The 19,655-nt window shown below is 36.4% G+C and overlaps 6 protein-coding genes across 6 annotated transcripts; 1 reads left to right on the plus strand and 5 right to left on the minus strand.

Moving 5' to 3' along the window:
* Window positions 1–69: 69 nt before the first annotated feature.
* Window positions 70–1,741, plus strand: GCK72_001809 (uncharacterized protein; the record flags this gene model as incomplete). The annotated part of the gene is made up of 8 exons (XM_053723136.1): window positions 70–366; window positions 416–499; window positions 543–615; window positions 669–808; window positions 860–1,170; window positions 1,221–1,333; window positions 1,383–1,594; window positions 1,640–1,741. The coding sequence occupies 8 exons, from the start codon at window positions 70–72 to the stop codon at window positions 1,739–1,741; spliced, it is 1,332 nt and encodes a 443-aa protein (XP_053591781.1).
* Window positions 1,742–1,903: 162 nt separating this feature from the next.
* On the minus strand, window positions 1,904–2,380 carry GCK72_001810 (uncharacterized protein; the record flags this gene model as incomplete). The annotated part of the gene is made up of 2 exons (XM_003114886.2): window positions 1,904–2,245; window positions 2,294–2,380. 2 exons carry the CDS (start codon window positions 2,378–2,380, stop codon window positions 1,904–1,906), a joined length of 429 nt encoding a protein of 142 aa, XP_003114934.2.
* Window positions 2,381–4,074: 1,694 nt separating this feature from the next.
* GCK72_001811 (uncharacterized protein) lies at window positions 4,075–4,333 on the minus strand (the record flags this gene model as incomplete). The annotated part of the gene is made up of 2 exons (XM_003114822.2): window positions 4,075–4,155; window positions 4,205–4,333. 2 exons carry the CDS (start codon window positions 4,331–4,333, stop codon window positions 4,075–4,077), a joined length of 210 nt encoding a protein of 69 aa, XP_003114870.2.
* Window positions 4,334–4,620: 287 nt separating this feature from the next.
* GCK72_001812 (uncharacterized protein) lies at window positions 4,621–8,409 on the minus strand (the record flags this gene model as incomplete). The annotated part of the gene is made up of 14 exons (XM_053723137.1): window positions 4,621–4,665; window positions 4,715–5,026; window positions 5,070–5,234; window positions 5,295–5,420; window positions 5,471–5,744; window positions 5,791–5,932; window positions 5,982–6,226; window positions 6,295–6,544; window positions 6,761–6,927; window positions 6,992–7,214; window positions 7,260–7,383; window positions 8,033–8,066; window positions 8,120–8,225; window positions 8,310–8,409. The coding sequence occupies 14 exons, from the start codon at window positions 8,407–8,409 to the stop codon at window positions 4,621–4,623; spliced, it is 2,313 nt and encodes a 770-aa protein (XP_053591782.1).
* A 1,000-nt stretch (window positions 8,410–9,409) lies between these two features.
* Window positions 9,410–9,909, minus strand: GCK72_001813 (uncharacterized protein; the record flags this gene model as incomplete). Its single annotated transcript, XM_053723138.1, has 2 exons — window positions 9,410–9,462; window positions 9,735–9,909. 2 exons carry the CDS (start codon window positions 9,907–9,909, stop codon window positions 9,410–9,412), a joined length of 228 nt encoding a protein of 75 aa, XP_053591783.1.
* A 3,788-nt stretch (window positions 9,910–13,697) lies between these two features.
* GCK72_001814 (uncharacterized protein) lies at window positions 13,698–15,660 on the minus strand (the record flags this gene model as incomplete). The annotated part of the gene is made up of 9 exons (XM_003114660.2): window positions 13,698–13,857; window positions 14,128–14,214; window positions 14,257–14,407; window positions 14,452–14,521; window positions 14,686–14,825; window positions 14,873–14,932; window positions 14,990–15,228; window positions 15,273–15,489; window positions 15,543–15,660. The coding sequence occupies 9 exons, from the start codon at window positions 15,658–15,660 to the stop codon at window positions 13,698–13,700; spliced, it is 1,242 nt and encodes a 413-aa protein (XP_003114708.2).
* Window positions 15,661–19,655: the final 3,995 nt, after the last annotated feature.

A 19,655-nucleotide genomic window follows, 5' to 3' on the forward strand; every position in this document is an offset into this window, starting at 1 on the left:
CAAAACTCTGTACTCGCATCAATCATTGCTAGTTTTTATATATAAATTGATGCTCTGTACTGTATCATAATGTCTCAAAATCAAAAAGGCCGTAGAAGAGAAGAAAAAGGCAGAAGAACTGGTAGAGGAGCTTTTCCATCGAAACAAATCTTAACAAGTGTCGTTGTTCCGTCACAATCAACTACTCCACTTCAGTCAACTCCTTCTCCATCTTCTCGTCCACCTTCTCAATCTCATCCACCTGTTGCAAAAGTTCCATTGACGATAGGAACTCAGCGTTCATTAACAGTCAATATTCCGAAAGATCCGTCTTCAACGCCAGTTGTACTTATTAAGGAGGCGAAATTTCCTCGCAGAGTAGTCAAGGTAATGTCTCTTTACAGGAAATGGATACTGACAATTTGTCGTTTCACAGGAGAAAGCAGAGAAAGAGCCACCGAAAGCGACGATTCGAAAGAAAAAGACATCAGTAACTCGTTCCATTTCACTCGAAACAAAAGTAGCTATTCTTCTGATGAATTTTATGAAATTAATCATTTCAGACATCCAGTGAAAATGAAGGTAGACTTGGATCTAAGAATGAGAGAAAGAAGAGAAGGAGCTCACCGGATTCAAGTAAGATTGGAGAATGATTCAGAATTCAAAAGAAGAAAAACACATTTTTTTAGCGGATAACATATCTGAAGGATCCAGAGAACCATCAGAGAATGATGAAAAGACTCCCAGAAAGTTCAATCCAGAATTGGCAAGCAAGTTCTTCAAACACATACAAGAATCAAGAAGGGCGAAACGACGATCGGCTGATGCGGTTGGTGAAGACATACTGTAGATATCGAATGACTGAATTAATAAGTTTCAGAGTTTGGAGAAAATGCCTGAATCCAGCCAACTGAATGTTTCTATAAGAAGTATGAGGAGTAAACTGAGAAAGACTCCGAAGCCTTCACTAGAAACAGATATGTTTAAACCAAACGGTGATCCATTTTGGGTCGTTTCTGATCGTCCGCCTGATGAATGTGAGAAGAATGAAAATGGAGAACCAATTACGAATTCGGAATTGGCACTTACGTTGGCACAGGATGGTTTGGAATTGGAGGAGAAGGATTGGTTTGAACTGACGAAAAGTTACATGAACTTTGAATTACCAAAAGGGATTCGGCTACCTGATTAGTAAACCCAATTTAGTTAACATTTGTGGACTCATTAGTTTTATATTTCAGTCATAAGTTCGATTCGTTGGCTCCGCTTGAAAAATTGAAAGATATGAATCTGTATCTGAGCGAAAAAACGATTGCATACAATACTGTTCAAAATTTGGTTGAGTTGAGTGAAGGTTTGTGTCTTTTCCGTATTCCAAATCATATTATCAAACGAGATCTCAGATGCAATCAAACGTTTTGCAATGAGAAGAGAGGGAAATATTGGAAGAGTTCGATCGGTGATTGTACAAGATACAGCTGAAAAAGCCACGAATACCCCAACTGCGTCGATTCCAGCAGCACCAGCGAGACCATCGAGAGAAAAGTTTCAATTGAGCACTTGTATTATATCGAGTGTTAATTTCAATACCCAGGTTATCAATGTTCAATATGAAGTTAGTTTTTCAGAGGACCTCATTAGCATCTCGCACTTTTTTCAGCGTCAAAATTCGATTCTCTCAATTCAAAATTACCGAAAAATGATGAGTCGAATGTATTCAATGGAACAAACAACTCAAATGGAATCAAGAGAAAAAATATGATTAGAAGACTTTATCGGTAACAATCAATGAATATTTTACTGCAAATTATCATTTATTTTATTTTTAAGACAGAATGGGATAGACTATTAAGCTGCAAAAAACAGTTTTTCTTACATAATTTTTGAGAATGACAAAAATTCTAGCATCTGAATGTTATTGTAATTATTGTTGGTTGGTAGAACTATTGTTAACCAAATTTACCAACTCTTTCAATAAATCATTCGGTTGACAAAGAGATGCCAAATCAGGGAGACCATTGTGATATGCCAATGCAGGAGGAATCATCAGACCTTGAGGAATCAGTAGATGCCCGTATTTGATAGTATGCAATTGGAAATCTAGACGATCCAAACATATTCTTTTACAAAGTGAGCATTGCCACGTGGCGGGCGATGTGAATAATGAAGAAATAATTGATGAAGATGGAAGTGCTGGAGTATGCATTGACATGTGAAAACGGTATATGATGACGTCATCAAACATCATGAGACATTTCGAACAGTCCTGAAATGCGTTTTTTTTTTCCGACGAAAGCATTGTCGAGAAACTCACCAGAACTAACTGATTATTAGCTTTCATCTCTTCTCTTTTGTTGTAAAAAGCGGTTATTTGAGCACGTTCTTTATCACTTAGTGACATATCCACTGCTTCTGAAACTGTAGTTTCCGGTGAGTTGGTTTTCTGAAATAAGCCAAAATTAGAGAAGTTATTTTGGAAATTATAAGAAAACAGAGACTGTAATCAAAAAAAAATTGTCCGGAATCCATTCTAAAAACTAGTCTTGCGAGTATGAAGCACTAAAGTCAATTTGTCAAGAAATAATGGAATTTTCTCGTGACAGCTGGCTTTAAATCCTTCAAATCTGCACTCTGTCACCTCTAAATTAGATTTTTCGCTATCACCAGACACTGCTAATTAGTTACTCGGCAGATTATGACGAAGTTCAAGACAAAGGTGTAATTACTTATTTGAGATTCTCTTGAGTTTCGCAGGGAAAAATAAGAGAAGGAACAAAGATCAGTGCAATGAAAGGACAATTATGATGCATGGTTTCTGAGAGAAATTGTGTCATAATAATACGTGGTTTCGAAAAGGAACGCCTCCCGAGCTTGGAGAGACTCGAAGTAGTTCGACAACGATTAATCTCGCATCTGAACTTGGTTTCTCTGAAATTTGCTGAAATTTATTCGACTGGAACTGAGTCATTAGACCGGAACTCATGGAAAAGGAACACATTTGAGACTAATAAAATCGTTTCAGTCAGAAGATTGATCTCTCGATGTGCAGTTTGGGAATAGAAAGAAAAAACCTAGACAATGATTCATGATTAGATCACTCCGATCAGATTCCTTCGTTTTGACTCTTTTTCTCTCTCATACAGTACTCTTCCTGTGACGTTTTGAATCTCGAATCGTACAGTCTGTCTAATTGTTTTTTGTTATTGGCTACTCTATCTCCATCAGATTTCCTAACGGGAAAATATTTACACCGAAAACTGAATCTTACCTCATCAGTAGAAGAGCTCATTGGAATAACAGAAGGAAATAAGACAAGATGAGTTGAAGATAATATTATTATTTTTGATAATGGCAGGGAGGTATGGAAGGGTCTTTATACCGAGTCGGGGGGTGGAGCTAAATGAAGAAATAGTAAGAATATAATGTGTCTTGGGGTATGGTAACGTGTTGTTCAGAAAAGATTTCTGAGGTTTTCTAGGAAAGAAAAGGAATTTCGAAAGACCCATTACTCATTTTTTCAATGAAATAAGAAGGCTCGTGGTAGAAACACATGAAGAAGATACTGAAAAATATGATGTTCTTGGAAAAAGTTTACTGTGTCAACAGGGTGAACATTGAGCATACTGGATACTTAGATCTCTGATATACCTGAAAAACTTGAGTTCCCAATGTTTCTCTTGCCTTTTCCCTCACTCCAAATCTCTTTATTCATTTCATAATGACATCAAAACACGCCTTCCAATTTGTCAACTTTCCTCAAAGAGACAAAATTAGAAAAGAGACAAATTTATATATTTGAGCTCAGAAATACACGACAACAAGTGCATTCATTCGAATGAAATTTCAATGTCTGGCCTACTTTTTCTTTTATTTTTTCGGTGAGCATAACTGATCAGAAACAAGAAAAAAAAAGAGTTCAAAAAAACGAAGAAACAAAAAGTTTGGAATGGGAGGACATCTAGCACAGACATGTTTGAGGAGTCACTTGGAATGAACGAGATTTCAAATGCTAATAAATTTCTGCAAGTTTTTGGAATGTGTAGATGTTATCAAAAATCAGTTTTGAAAATGTTTATCGTAAGAAAAGAATGATATTCACATAGTAAACTCTGTTTGAACTTGTCCGGTCGTTGGGTTCAACGAGTAGGTGTACTGCCTCTTCTCAGGACGAACCATCTGCAAAAAAACAAGGGAAATATTGATAATAACCAACTCTGCCTCTTACCGCGGCATAAATATGAACAGCTATAACAACGAAGGCGAATGCGATGACATAAGTGAAGAACATCCATCGACAGAGAACTTGAACTTGATCTTCAGAAGTTGAGAATAGTTCTTCTAAGTCTACAGTCATCTGAAAACTCATTTTTCCACCAGTGTTGGCATTTTCAATCTAGCCGAACTTACAACGAATGCTGGAAAAATAAGAAAAAGTGATGATTGCAACGAAATCATGACGATGAAGAAGAAGTTGAGATTAATTATTCAATTAGAAAACTACCCAATGATTTATTTTTTAAAAGTAAAACGAGGGAGACGTGTAATTACAGATACAGAGAAAATATCACGTGGGAATGCAAATGAATAAATATCACAAAAAGAAAGATTCCTAGAAGAAAATAGAAAGAAGCAAGGGAGAAATCACAGATTTATTGGTCGATGGACACGTTCATTCGATTGTTCTTGCTGAAAAAAAACAATTAATTGAATTTCCAAATACCAGTTCAAAACTCACAAGTTCAGTTCTAGAAGGCACCCTTGATAAATAATCCAACAACTCGTTGTTGTCCACAAAATTGGGATTTCTCAATTTTTTTGAGAACTTATTGGTTCCCCAAACCATAATAATCCAACGAAGAGGAACGAAATAAAGTAAAACGAAGGCAAGTGATAAGACGATAACGGCCAGAGTTGATAACCAGATATCAGTGAAATTGAATGTATTCTTGATTTTCTGAAGAAGTTGAGTTGCAAAATGGAGATAAGATTGAACGGAGAGAAGGATTTCTTGGACTGAATTGAAAGCATCACGGATTCCAGTTCCAGTCTGAAACAGTTCGTATGAAAGAAGTCAATTGAAATCTCCCCACCTTCTCATCTTCTTCTTCACTTCTTTGTCCTTTCAGAGAATGTCTTGGAGTCTTTGAAATTTCATCCGATGAGGTCTTCGATTTCACAAAGTTATATCCGAAAACGGACAAGATCATGAGAGGAATGAAGAAGATTTGGAAGAAGTAAACAAATACCATGAATACCTGGAACTTTTTTAAATTGCTGGAGTCTATACTTGTTTGTCTATTAAGAAAACAACTTACAATATAAGCTGCCAAAGATTTCGGTCTGGAGTGCCACGAAAGAAGATATTCCACTTGATTCTTGTAACTGGCAAGGACATTTACAACTTCTTTCAACTCTCCAAAGTATGTTTTGAAGAGAGAAGCCTGAAAAATCGTTGTTGTTCAGGAAGCTCCACTCAAAAATGATAACCAACCTTGAACTTCTGTTCCTGACTCAAGTACTTCACTTCCTTCGGTTTGAATGTTCTAATTGCAGCTCTGACTGGATTCCAGATGACATCCATTTCGAGAAGAACCTCTCCTTTCACTCGTTTTCTCAATTTCTCATCCTTCAATCCATACCATCTTTTCTCACAATTGCGAATTGATTTCAAGGGAATTTGTACACGACCCAAGAACTCGAATCGATTATTTGGGTCTTCATCAAAAATTGTCACTTGGAGACACGTATGAATGTCCTTCACGGCACTGAAAATAAAGGAGTTTGGTTTGAATAGTGTTCCTCTAGACATACAATGTATAGATTTTGTTCCAACTTGGACTCAATGTCTTGTAAACTGTATTCGTTTGAACTCTGGTATTCACTAATTCCAACACAGCAAATGGATCACTCTTTCCTCCGAAGTCCTTTGCAACCAAGTCTTCCGCTCCAAAAACTAAAAAAAAAGAGGTGTGAAGATAGTGAAAAAATGACTGATAACTAACGTTTCACAGTCAATGTTCCAATATCAGCAATATCATTAAATGAGTTCGAAATATCATATTTCTGAATTCGTGTATTCCTAATGTCATTATAATTGAACTCGTCTGTTTCAATAGTTTCACCAGCTCCATGTGAACCAGATACAGTAATTAAAAGAAGAACTTGAGCGTCTTCTGGAGCACCTTCCAAGTGATACCAATGTTGAAGAGTTTCATCAAGGGATACTGTAGACAAGTCAATGCCAATCCTGAAAATAGGATAATCTTCCTGACACCACAACGAATTGCAACAATGTTATAATTGTTTCCTGCTAACCTTCCAATAATGGCATTGGTATTTCTATCAATACAAGCCATTTGCAACATTTGATCTGCCGTATCAAATACGTGTAGATCAAATTGTTCTATCCATCTCGGTTCGGCACTTGAACAAACTTTCGTTTTATACTTCTCTTGACCCAACTTGAATTTACAAAATGCATCCGGATTCCTTTCATCAACACGAATTCCTTTTCCTTCAACCAATACGATATTCACTAATTTAGCCCAGTCTTGAGTATTGTTTGCTGGAAAATTGAGTAGATTAGGACAAGAGATATTTTCTATTATTGGGTTCTGACCATCTGGAGAGAATACACATGGTTTCAGTTCCATTCTAGTAGTTTACAAATGAATTGATCCTCATTTAAATCGCCTTCAAGGGTCAAGTAAATCTATCCGTGAACTTTCAGAAATTCGCAGGAAAAACTTCAAAAAATACAACCGAACAGTCATTAGTTTACCTCTTTGCTCCTTTTTCTTCTCAGAAGTACTTAATATTCCTTTCGTGGCCTTCTGCTGAAATTGTTGAACTTCTAATTGAGTCATCGGTGTAATTGTGATAGAAATTGAAACTTTTCCAGCTGATTGATTGACTTCATCGAGAAGATCAACTCGGAAGTCTGTTGATCTGAAATAAGAAAAAACAGTAGTTTTGAAGACAATTCTGAAATTGCCAACAGAAAAAAACGTACGTGCACCATTTGACCTGCGACAAGTCAACTTCGGCTGCACCCATAAAATCATCCGTACAGAATCGATCGAAATCGAAAACTTCCAAACGAACTGGGCAAGTGACGTCATCAACAATCATTTGGAATTCTTCATCCCACGATGGATTCAAATTTTTGAATATTGTTCCGGATTTATAGACAATGTTTTCCTTGTAACGGAATTTCACATAAGGATCGGAACTTCCTGAAAAGTTTGGAAATATTAAAACTGAATGAGGAGTTTCCAAACCTGATGCATCTTTGACTGGAAGATCTTCTCCATTATTAAGCCTGACATCGAGAAGTAAAGTGACCACATCCATTTCCTCTCCTTCTGTACACTTCTGGGTCTCATCAGTCTCCTCTTCATCGTTCTCAAATAGGGAAAAACACATTAGAAGCGATGAAATCGGGATATTTCGATTGTTTAGGGGGTTCTCATACTTATAAATTCAAATGAGTACAACTAAAATAACTAACCACGAGTGTCGATGATAAACTTCTATATTTTAATTTAGAAGAAGAAGACGATGAACTCGATGAGTTGATCCTTCGAACGATACTTTTCAGATTCAGATTCACCATTTCTTCGAAATTGATTTTTCCGAAAAGTGGAAAAATGAAAAACGTTCTCGGAGAGAAACCAAAAACGTTATTGCCTTTCTCGTGGTTTCGAGAGTGAGAGGATGCACACAAAAACCCTCGTTTTATTTCCGAAAAATGATCAAAAAATTGGAGAATAAAAAGTGAGGAGGTTTTAGAGAAAAATATGAAGTAGGAAAAGAAAGAAAAATGGAATGATGGATCGTGCTGAATGTGATCGGAAATTTTGGAAAGAAATAGAAACATTTTCTAAATAAGGGATAGCTGATTTCTCGTTCTTTGGGGGGATGAAATACAAACTAGTCAAGGGATTAACTTCACTACGGTAAAGAAATAACTGTACTCTCGAAAATGTGATACATCTTTCGAAAGGCTACTGTATTGGGTTTTTCAAAGAGCGCTAAAAAAGGAAAAACTTACATTGTTTTCAACTGAGTACTGTGGTTTCAGTGATCTGGAAAAATCTTATAAATTAAATGTATTTCAGTCTCGAATTAACGCCTGTACCTGGTAAAAGTAAAAGTGTCAAAAATTCGTCGAAATCGGAATCCAGGTGACTTCCGCGGAGAATGATGACTGTGATTATTGTGTGTTTTTTCGGATGTTGAAGTTCCTGAAACATCAATTTTTGGAATTTTTGTGATAATATTTGTTTTTTTTAATTTTCTGATTTTTTTTCTGAAATCAAGTCACAAACTTCTGATGCGATACGAAAGAAATGTTGGTTCTCGACGGACTTTCCGCCGTTTACGACGACGAAACACGACGAACATTCTGGCAAGAGTCGAGAATCTCATTCACTGAAATTATATTGAGAAGAAAGGCAAGAGAATCGGGAGAGAGAGAGAGGTTATGAACATGGAAAAGTGAAAGATTCGTCGAGTCTGGTATATTTTTTGATAACCAACTAACCCGTTCATATTTAAATTTTCTAAAAAAAAAAGCTCTTCTGAAAATTTCCAACATTTTTATCTAATGCTCACAGGTACATCCATAACTGTGAAATATGCAGATTATGAAGTGAATCACATTCTAATAAAACTGTTTTTTGTCGAAACTGGAATCTATGAGAAACATTGGAAAAAAGAACAAGAATTTGAAAAAGTTCCCCCAATTCAAAATATGGATGAAGTGGGAAAGGGAAGGAATAAAATGTTTGGAGAGGAAAATGGGGACGATGATGGTGTGATTGTTTTTCTTCGCCCCCTTTTCTAAAAGTGATGCTCTGACCATTCATCCAAACATTTTTATGTTTTTCCATCTGGAAGGGAAACTTCTGGGAAAATGTACAAAACATAGGTTACAGAATATTTCAGATACTCTAACTTTAGAATTGAGATTCACTTCTGATGAAAGATAAAAATGACGAATCTCCTCTCTTCTGTCAAAAAACGGCGAGAGGAAGAGCACACTAATTTGTTTCTGACATTTCAGACGCAGAGAAAAAGAAATAAGAATATGGGGAAAAGGAAGAAGGGCTTGAAGACGTGCTCCAGTGGTTTTTGGGTTCTCTCAGATTTTCATCAGTAACAAAAAAAGAGTCAAGTAGGGAGAGAAGGATTGTTTCGATATTCCTTCTCAATTAATTTTCTCAGAAATGCTGATAGAGAGTTTTTGGTGTCCAAAACTCGAATTTTTCAAAGGGAAACTTGCCAACTTTTATCTTCTGATTTTTTTTAGTTAATTTTGTGGGTTCCGATAGGTTTGGGGCCGGCTAAACTTCGGAAATTGTGCATGTTATTTCCAAGAAAGAAAAATACTGGGTATAGTCGGTCGAACAGCCAATAAAAACTTGGCCTAATTTTCATGCGAAACACGATGGAATGGATCAAAATTAATTTCCTGGCAAGCTAAAATTTGTAATTCAGAAGGTATAGTTTAAAAATTGATAAACTGAGACAGAGCAGACTATAAATTGATTGTTATAAATTATTTGCAAATCCGTTTCTGGTTGAAGATACATAATAATTTATCTTTGCTAACTTTTGTGCCGACCGTATTCATGTGGCTTGATTTCTTCTTTTTTCTTAACGTAAGACATGGAAAATAGTTCTGGTTCTTATTCACAACAACACAGTGTTTTTCAAAACATCTTCACTTCCAAAAAGAGAAAAAAACTCACCGACAGCGGCTGATTTTCTTCGTCTTCTTGTTAATGGAGAACATCCAATTGATGAACTTTCGACTTGTTCATCCTCTTCATTCTCGTTTTCTTCTTCATTTTTAGCTCCCTTCATCCTCTCATTTTCCACTTCTTTCTTCTTCTTCCGACGACGAATCAACTGCAAACAAGGCATGTTTGTGTTCCTTCTCGACTCTTTTTTCCCTTTTTGAAGGGTCCGAAACGAGTAAAAAGAGGCGAAAGAGAAAGAGAGTAATGGAAAATAACGAGGACGGAAAAAAGATAAAGAGCAAAAAAGCATAGAGGAAGCAATTGAATTGGTCCCTGTGAAGATGAGTGTTAGATGCTCTTTATAGAATTTTGAATCTCTAGAATTGCAGATGTCTGTCTGTGTGTCTGTGTGAAGACTTTTAAAAAGAACATTTTCAGAAAAATAGTTATTAGATACCTGTCTACACAGACTTCTAATATCTAAAACGGTTTAGAAAATATTATTGTTTGAATGATCGTATCTGAAGGACTGCTCTGCCTTTTCTTCCTTGGATGTTTTTATTGATCTTCCTGTATCAGAATATCTGAACATATATATGCATACATATTTGTGTGTCTGTGAGTCCAAATATAACAACAAAACATGAAAAGTCGGAAAAAGAAAATAGAAAACTTTTTGATGAGGTCAAGAAAGAAGTAGAAGAAGTATATTTTCAAGTAACACATATCTTCTCACGACGAAGGAAATTTCATTAATTTTGTCGTATGCTCTCCTGAGAAGAAAAAAGGAAAAAAGTAAGAAAATAGCATCTTCTGAAGATCACAAGTAGGGGTCCGACACCAAATACAAATACCAAAAACAACAAAAACTTCCTCAAAAACAAAAAAGGAGCATTCCCTTTTCCTTCTTTTCTTTTGCCGTTTTTTCAAGTTTTTATGGCCGACTATTTGTTAAAGAGGGCTAGAAAAAGAAAAAAAAAGAAAACGTACGGTCATAAATTTAAAATTTTTATTGGTTGCTCGGAAGAAAAAAATGTTCGAAGAGAACAAAGCTTTGGAACTTCTTTTTTTGAAAGTTAACTTCTAAATTTCTTGTGAAAATCGCAATTTCTCCTGAAAAAAGTCAAAAAATATTAGCTTTCCGTTAAAAAACTATATTTTCGTCAAATTTTCTAGTAAGATTTCCTAAGAAAAAAAACCGGAAAAAGGATGGTTCATATAAAAAAAGCAGCGAAAAAAGAAGACATTTATAGAGAGATGTACGGAGTTCTTTGAATGTTTCCGGCCACTCTTCACCATGTTTGCATCACAAATTTATATTGCCCGAGTCTTTTTCGGAGAGGAAAAATATGTTGAAATAAAGGAAATAAGGTCTAGAAGAGTGCTTTTTTGACAGTTTTTCCGTTTTTTTTTCTGTTCCGAATTATTCCGGCGTCTGATTTGAGAAAAACTGAAACAAATGAGTGAAAACTAAAACTACAACTATATAGATTTGATTGATATGTTTTCTATGAACAACAAGTTTGTCTATAAATCATATTGAATAAAATGTATATAACTTCTTATATTCAGTTTTTTTGCCACGTCACAACTCAAAAACTTGTCACAGGAGACTTCCGAAAAGAAAAATATTAAAAAATGCATGGAAAAAAAACAAGAAAACAGGTGAAAATCAAGCAAATTGCGAATGCATACACTCCGTTTCTCTCCATAAAATTCAACTTCTTCACAAAACGCGGACGGCACTCAAAAAAGTGAGAAAAGTGGAGCGTTTTTAGGAGAAAAATGGGACAAAAAAGGACAAAAAGTGATGGAATGGATGGCGAGAAGTTTGGCTTCTCATCCATCAAAAAAGTGAGAAAACGAAGAAGTGGAAACGAAGAATTGTCTCTGGAGACGTTGGAAGGAAGAGTGTAATTAGGCAAGAAAAAGAGCAAGAAGACTGGAAAAATGAGAAGAAAATGAAAAGAGCAATAGAAGAAAAAAGAGGAAATAAAAGGAAGGAACAAAGAGAAAAAGAAGAAAGAAGGGCATGGGAATCCTTCGAATTTTCGAATCTTGATTTCTTGGGAAACTCAGAAAACGACAGAAGAGCGTTGAGAAAATCTGGGATCTCATTCTTTTCAAATCAGAACCGTATCAATTATTATTTTTCAATTAAGTTATCACATCTCAATAAATTATCACATCTCTTCATTTGAATGATTTCTAATAGCGGAGCAGTAAAACATATAAAACCAAAAAAGAAAATGTGCAAAAAGATTAAAAATAAGAAGTGATAAACTGATAAGTGTCATAACAAGGAGATGCAAGAAGAGGAAAGAGGCTTCCAAACTAAAATTAAATATCAAAAAATTAAATCTTGATGATCCAAAAGTTTAATCCAATGCACTTATTAGAATCAGCTCTCTGCTAATTTTTTTTTGAGACATAATCTTTTGAGTTATGAAAATAGAAATCAAGAATAAATCGTTGCATATTTGTCTGTGTTCTCTCACGAAACCAGTGTTAAATTTCCCGTACAAATTTTTCAAAATCCTCGAGAACTACAAAAAAACAAAGCTGAAAACTGAAAAAGGAACAACAAAAAAGTGGCATGTATGCTTGTGACTCCAAGAAAAAAAAAGGCAGTGCTATTTCAGATTTTATTATATTACGCCTTCTTCTTCTGCTCTGACACCAGATGTGAAAAAAACCGGAAGAAAAAGAAGAGGAAAGTGAGCAAAAATATCTGAAAATGGAGGAATATATACACGATGGAAAGTGAAAAAGAGGGTCGTTTTTTAATGAATAAGCATAAAAAATTAGACAGAAAAAAAAAGTAAATAGGAGTTGAGAGAAAAAACAGAAAAACAAAGAGAGGAGAAGTGTGTAATTAGTTATTTAAATCAAGAGGAAGAGGTGGAAAATATATATAATGGGCTGAAAGAGGTGCGATTGAGAGGATAGATAACAAATTGATTTTTCGAACATCCGTGTTCCTCGGCTACTTTCCGCTACAGTTGTGCAGCACTAACGCAGCAGTTATTCGTAGAGTTTACTCCTGCTGCGTCAGAGGCGCACAAGTGTTGCATGAATGCTGCACAGTTGTTGCATCAGTGCTGCCGGCGTGCTGCATGCGCTCATTACTTCTCGTTTCTAATCAGTAGTGTGTGAACAGAATAACAGAAATAACTATTAATATTTATTTTAGAAGTATAAAATAAAAAAAAAATAAAAGCGAAAACAAAAAAACTTAGAAACGTCATTGAAATTCCATGGTGGCCGACAGTCGGTGAAGTTTCCAAGTTCCTACTATCTGTAGACGTCCGGTGCCTCAAGCTCATCTACTTTAGAACTGAAAAAAATACTTCAATGAAATTCGGTTGGAAAACAACTCACATTTTTAGATCATCTCTTACTGAAAACGCTTCAAAAGTCCAAATTTTTTATCGAATAGGCGAATTATGTTGACCAGCTGCTCTCTCTGACTCGTTTCTGCCATCCAGACACATTCTTCTTCTGAAAAATAATATTTTCAAAAAATAGAGTAAAAATAAGTCCGAAAAATGATAAAACATGTCAAATAGACAATAAATAATCATTGGAAAAAAAGAAAAATGCATGCAAAGTCTAATTTGCATAAGAGCGAATATACAGTTGCTGCGCGACTGTTGTGAGATTGTTGCACAACTGGTGCATGCCTCAAAAACAAGGGAACCATCAGTCGCAGTGACGTGAAAGCTGTGTAACTGTTGCATATGTTCTGATTTTTCCTAATTGCTGTGGAACTGTTGCAATCTTGTCGCGTAACTGTTGCAAAAGCTGTGAATGCTGCGTAACTGTTGCGGGAAGTAGCCGAGTCTAGTTCAGAACGAATGAAATCGAAATCCCAGATTTTGGTAATTTCTTTCGAGACAAATTGGTCTAACTTCATGAAAGTTTAATAGACACAAGTTGAATACTAAGTGGTTTTATTACGGTTATCAGTTATCAAAGCATCACAAATACAGAAACCAAAGCAAGAATCGTATGAAAGTATCCACTGTTTGCTCCATTTGGATCTACTTTCAACGAGCTTTGATCTTCTGGAGCATCTTGAGTGGGGTCGATCGATTCCTCTGTCGCTTCTTGGTTTCTTGGAGCAGGAGACCTGAAAAAGAATATTCCCTTTAGTGTTTCGAGATACAATTTTCAACAGTTTTTAAAATTTCGCAAGGAAATTGACTGATTCGCAATTTCTTTTGGACACTGGAGTGAATAAAGAAATACTCCCATGGCTTGTTTTATTGGGGATAACTGAGAATTTAACTGTCAAGCGCAGTAAATAAATTCATGAACTTTTATTTGTGGATCGGACAATAATATCTATCAAATAATGCAAGTAATCATTAGAGCGAAAATGAGAATCACATCGACATACTTTCCAGGTGTTCCGTTTGGATCTACTGCTACTCCTCCGACTGGTCGTTGTGGAATAACTGGAGATTCAGTTGGACGCGGTGGCTTTCTGAAAAATAACGGTTAGATTTTGAAGATGTTTCAGACTTACGGTTTCTTAGTATAACCGCTGTGATACTTGTCGTATTGTTGATCATCAGCGCATATTCCAGTTAATCTACAAACGTCTTCATTGTAATATCCAACCGATGCATATTGCTCCATAGCCTCATCGTTTCTATATTTAGGATGGGCACAGTTTGCTGGAAACTTGTTAAATTGACTATCGAAAACAAATAATGCTTACTTTGAGACAAAACTCCAACAATTGTTTTCTGACCGTTTACATCTTTTACTGCTCCACCACCACTATCACCCTGAAACACGAAATTTCATTGGATAAATTATAAAATGAGTTTCATCTATTGCTGGGTTTGGATTCATAGCTTTATGACTGAAATAGACGAAACCAGATTCTATTTCGAACAGAACTGGCTATCAATTTCAACTCATAGACGGTTGCAAGCTTTTTCAGACTCACCGTACAAGCAACTGTTATTGAATTTGGATCTTTGGCTAAAAAGTAATAGTCTTCCATTGGTTTATCAATAACTTTAACCGTCTCTTGTCTCAGAACTCCAGTGTTATCCGGTGCTTGATCATAACCTTTATCTTCCGGAGCTGAAAATTAAAACGAGAGTTTTGATAATGTGTCTAATGATTCCTACGATTCAATCCGTAACCGAAATAGTCGAGTTCCGTGTCCACTGCGTTTTCAGATTCACTACCTGAAAGTCCATTTTTCGATTTTTTTCGACAATTTATATCATTTTCAAAACACTCACTTGCTACACATACTTGTTGCATTGTGTTTAAGGGCAAATCGTTATATAAATCAATAATAGCGAAATCGTCAACATAGTACTGATGTGTCACATTGGTGTACTTGTTTGCAGTTTTGACAGCTGATCTGTTTATACATGCTTTCACTAATGTCACTTTTTCAGGATGCCGAGCAACTGCTTTCCCGTCTGATTGAATCTGGATTCTCTCGAGAATATTGTCATCCGTGATAAGGTAATCACTGGAATCGAAATTGATTTTAATTGTTGCTTCTGGTGAACCTACTCTTGTTCGCAATGTTTCCGATCCAATTGTTTTCCTTCAATTTCCCATTGACCTTCATTTAACAAGGCAAAACAATGAGTGGCGATGAGAACATGACGAGGTGAAACAATGGTACCAGTACAAGTTGTTGCATGTTTTCTATCTTTCTTGAAAAGAAAAAATAAGACAGACCAAGGAGCTTCTGATTGTTGAGCGTCCCTTCCCATGTACACTTTTGCTGGAAATACAAAATTATTCTCTGAGAATATGCTGATGTGTCCTTTCACTAACATGCCATCTTTTTTCCACAATCTTGGAATCGTCGCTCATTTTCCGACTTCTCCAAAGGATCACAGCTGACAATTTGAGTTGTAGCCAACAGCGCCAGGACAACCGAAGACCAGCGCATTTTAGCAAAAATACGAAGACTGAATTGGTTTTCCCTTCGAGTTTTTGGAAGGTGGACCACGTGGATATTGGAACGAGGGAATGGGAACGGGTCACGTGGAATTTGGAAGGTACTGTGGATGATTATGTCACTCACTTTTTTAACTCTCGTAATTTTTGACGAAAGACCGTATATGTATGTGCAAACATTTAGAAAAACTATGATAGCTTATAAATGTTTTTTAATCGAACTAAAACAGAAGACAAGGGTTTTATTGTAGCTCAGAGAGTATTTGTATAAGTCATCCGGGTGCTCAACAAGTTTTACTTTAAAAGAGAGAAGCCAAATTATGAGATGCCACAATAAACTGAAACTTCATCTTATTTGCATCTCCCTCATCCAAAAATGTTCCTTCCACCTGTTCTCCAAAACACTTTGCACTTTTTATTGCTCAATGTCTTTCTTCTTCTTTTCGCCCACATTTTCTGACCCATCGTCATATTTCTCCCTCAGTTCAACGTCGTTTTCTCCCCTCCCGGTTAACCTTTTCTCGTACTCGAAAAGGCGAATCCATGCGGAAAAAGTTGAGGAATTTTGAAATGAAATGAAATGAGCCAAAAGAAAGCCAATTTTAAAAGGAGGAGAGGTGACTGGATATGAGTTTGTTCTCACTATTTTCTGAATTTCTCTTGTGCTCCGTGAGCCGTATAAGATTCGACAATTCGAGAAAATGAGTATTTGAGATGAAGAAACGCAGAGAATTTATTTGAAAGAGAAAGAGAGAAACACGTTCCGAAACACTTTTCAGTTGCAGAAATCTCTTGTTTTACTTTGCAAATGTTCTACTTTTTATTATCTAATTGGTATGTGTCATGCCCATTGAAATAGTTGGTGATTTCCCAGAACCGTTCTTTTCTTGTCATTTTTCTTTCCAAAAACATTCCCTTGTTTGCAAAAACTCTATTTTCTTTTCTCATCTCGAAAACCAACTTTTTGGTTGCATCTATCATCCGAGAATCCATCAAAAATGCCAAACATAAATCCGGTGGGGCAATAGATTCATCTTCTTACTTTTAGTCTGTAATTACGTATTCTATTCGAAAAGACATGACCACCGAGAACGGAAAAGAAAAAGAGAAGAAGGATGAGGACGGAAAAAGGAGGAAAATATGAATGTATACAACTGGCTTATGTACTCTTTTTTACTTGATTTTCAACATCATAAAGGCATTTTTTGGAATCAGTGAAATCCTTTTGCATATCAGTTTGTCCGGAAGTCCAAGTTTTTAATTCACAAACTGTTCGATCATAATTTATTGGACTCTCTAGTTGCATGCTCCCAGATCTTGAAAAGTTATTTCCTGGAATCCTGAAATGTTTCCATTCGTTTTCCCCTTCTCTAATATTCCAAAATGAACAAAGAATCTGAGTAAACGCACACCTCCTGAAAGAGAGCACACATCCTTTCTAAATTGAGAAATGTCATCAGAAAGAGGTCGTCATCTGACGTATCATTTCTGCATAATGAAATGAAAAAGTAAAAGAAGAGGTCTTCTTCTTCATCGAAATACTTCTGTTGCTTGCAGAACAGGAAAATTAGATTCATATAAGAGCAATGGGCAGAGGGTGGATGAGGAGAATAGGTCAGAGTTCACAGCTTATTCATCAGATGAATCTTATTCGATGTGACTTCTGGATATTAGAGATAACTGGAGAAAATAGAACCACAGTAACTACTCGTGTTATTTTTCAGTACTATCCAGATTATTTGTGTACACTGTTTTCTTTATCGGGAAGTTTCAATCTATTCTGGTACTTTTAATTTCGTCTCACCCTCCGGTTTCAATCAATTTTTCCCAGTTTCTAGTTATTTATAAAAGTTGCTCATTTGGTAAATTCAATTCATGTTTTTTATTCTCTTTTTCTATATTTGTTTATTTTTCTCCACTTCCCACTCTTTTCTTTTCTTTTTCTTTCTTTCCGGAGTTGCTAACTAATTCCCAAATTCTCAAAAATCAGAAAAAGAGCTCGAAAGGACCACACAAACATTGCAGTTGACAGACTAAAGTGTTGACTAGTGATATGAAAATAAGCAAGAGAAGAAGATGAAGAATTGAAAAAAAAGAAAGAGATATCTCTTCTCTTCCCCCGTTCCACAAGTCCCTTCATCATCAGCGTTTTGTCATTTTTGCCGCCCAGATACCACTATGACCACTTTTTTTTCTGAATTTTGACTTTCTGTATATATTTAAAATTAGATTTCTAGTCATGATGTCGTGGAAATAATACTCCATCATTATTTCCACAACTGGTATCGTCTAACTCGTAGACTTTATTACGTTATTATTAAAATATACAACGGTGAACTTATTGTTACCCTCAAAGGTTAAACCCACTAACCGAGTGACACGTGCGACATACCCACATCTGGATGACCTTTGCTACGTGTCACTGTCGATGTAAGCTATTGATTTGCAATCAATTAGTATCGGAAGTTAGCCATCCACCGATCGACCGTCAGAAGTTACTCGCATACCGGAAGTTCTACACCATCAAGAGGACGTGCTCCCAACAACTGCAACAATGGCACCGGATCCAAGAACTCTCTAACCAAGGTGCTCGACCTTTGGGAGTACGATAATAAACCGTTTGTATTAAATGTTGTCTTGTTTCCTAAGTCACTGTCTCTCTCACTCATTGAGGTGGTTTGGGTCCACCAGCCCTATAAACCTCCTCAACATGGTGCATCGACCGGGAATTAGTCGAACTTTGGTGGGGTGAGAGAATGCAGGGCTCGGAACCAATTCAACTAAAGCCGCGTTATTCGAACGTGAGCACGGTATATTCAAATCAAACTTCTGATCGCCTTACTCGAAGGATACATCACTCTTATTCGAAGAAAGCTATCGTATAGCAAAATTGTTGCTCAACACGTGGCTGTATGGGTTCGGGTAGGATCCGAACGAGTGGCAACATGCGGTTCACTGGTAGGGCGTCATATCGTAGACGTTGTCCTAGCGAGACGAGAGAAGTTTCTGATCGTGAAACAGACCTTCAAAATGAACCACCACAACTAAATCTGTATGGTCATTCTCTCTGAAGAAAAAGTCTCGTACCTACCCATCATGAATAACTATAATCTATTCATTATATCAATGATCGCATTGAATTAGCCTGAATCGTGGCACAACACCCATCGCACCTAATCGAAGGTAGCTTCTGTACATCATCTACAATATGCAATCTGGACTACGACAACATCTTGGATGTCTTCCAACTTGAAAATCTCGACAGTCATTCACTGGTGAATTTGGCCAAAAGCGAAACGTGGAATTTCCGCGACAACGACGACACAGCAAGCATCCGATCTACGCAGCTGTAAGACTTGCATGGTCGATCATCAAAGTTGTCATCGGCTTACGGACGAGGCAACAACAAAAAAAGAACTGTGCACCTTTCCAGTTCAAACCAATTGTGGTTCTATCAAACCGGAACACAACGTTGTTCAACAATTATACCCACTCAACTACGCAAAGCGCCTAAATTCAATCAGTACTCATCGGATTATACCTTACTGGAATGAAAACACCAAACAAAGGAAATCGTCCTGATTCGTAGAAACGATGAATGTCAACTTGGAAATAACCGAGCCTAGCTACGAAAAACAAATGCTCGATGTCACGATTTGGTCTATCCGACTTTAAAATAGCCCATCGAGGTCATACTGAAGCTTAACAACGTTTAATTCGTGAACATGAACTGGATGCAATATTATTGTTCCACAGCAAGAGAAGAGCACAATGACACTTGGTCAAAACACTAAGATATCATAAATTGTATGATAAACAAACAATACACAATCGGTGATAATCACGGTGCGATGATACTCAAAACAGTCAGAACTCGGGCAGCGAAGATCCAGGGGATGTATCGTATAGCTCACATCATGGCACCTGGAAAACTCCACCGAAACATCGCACTGATGACATTCTGAGGATGGTTTCGAAAGTCAATCC

The sequence above is a fragment of the Caenorhabditis remanei genome, chromosome I (genome assembly GCF_010183535.1).
Source record: "Caenorhabditis remanei strain PX506 chromosome I, whole genome shotgun sequence".
In the NCBI taxonomy this organism is placed as follows: domain Eukaryota; kingdom Metazoa; phylum Nematoda; class Chromadorea; order Rhabditida; family Rhabditidae; genus Caenorhabditis; species Caenorhabditis remanei.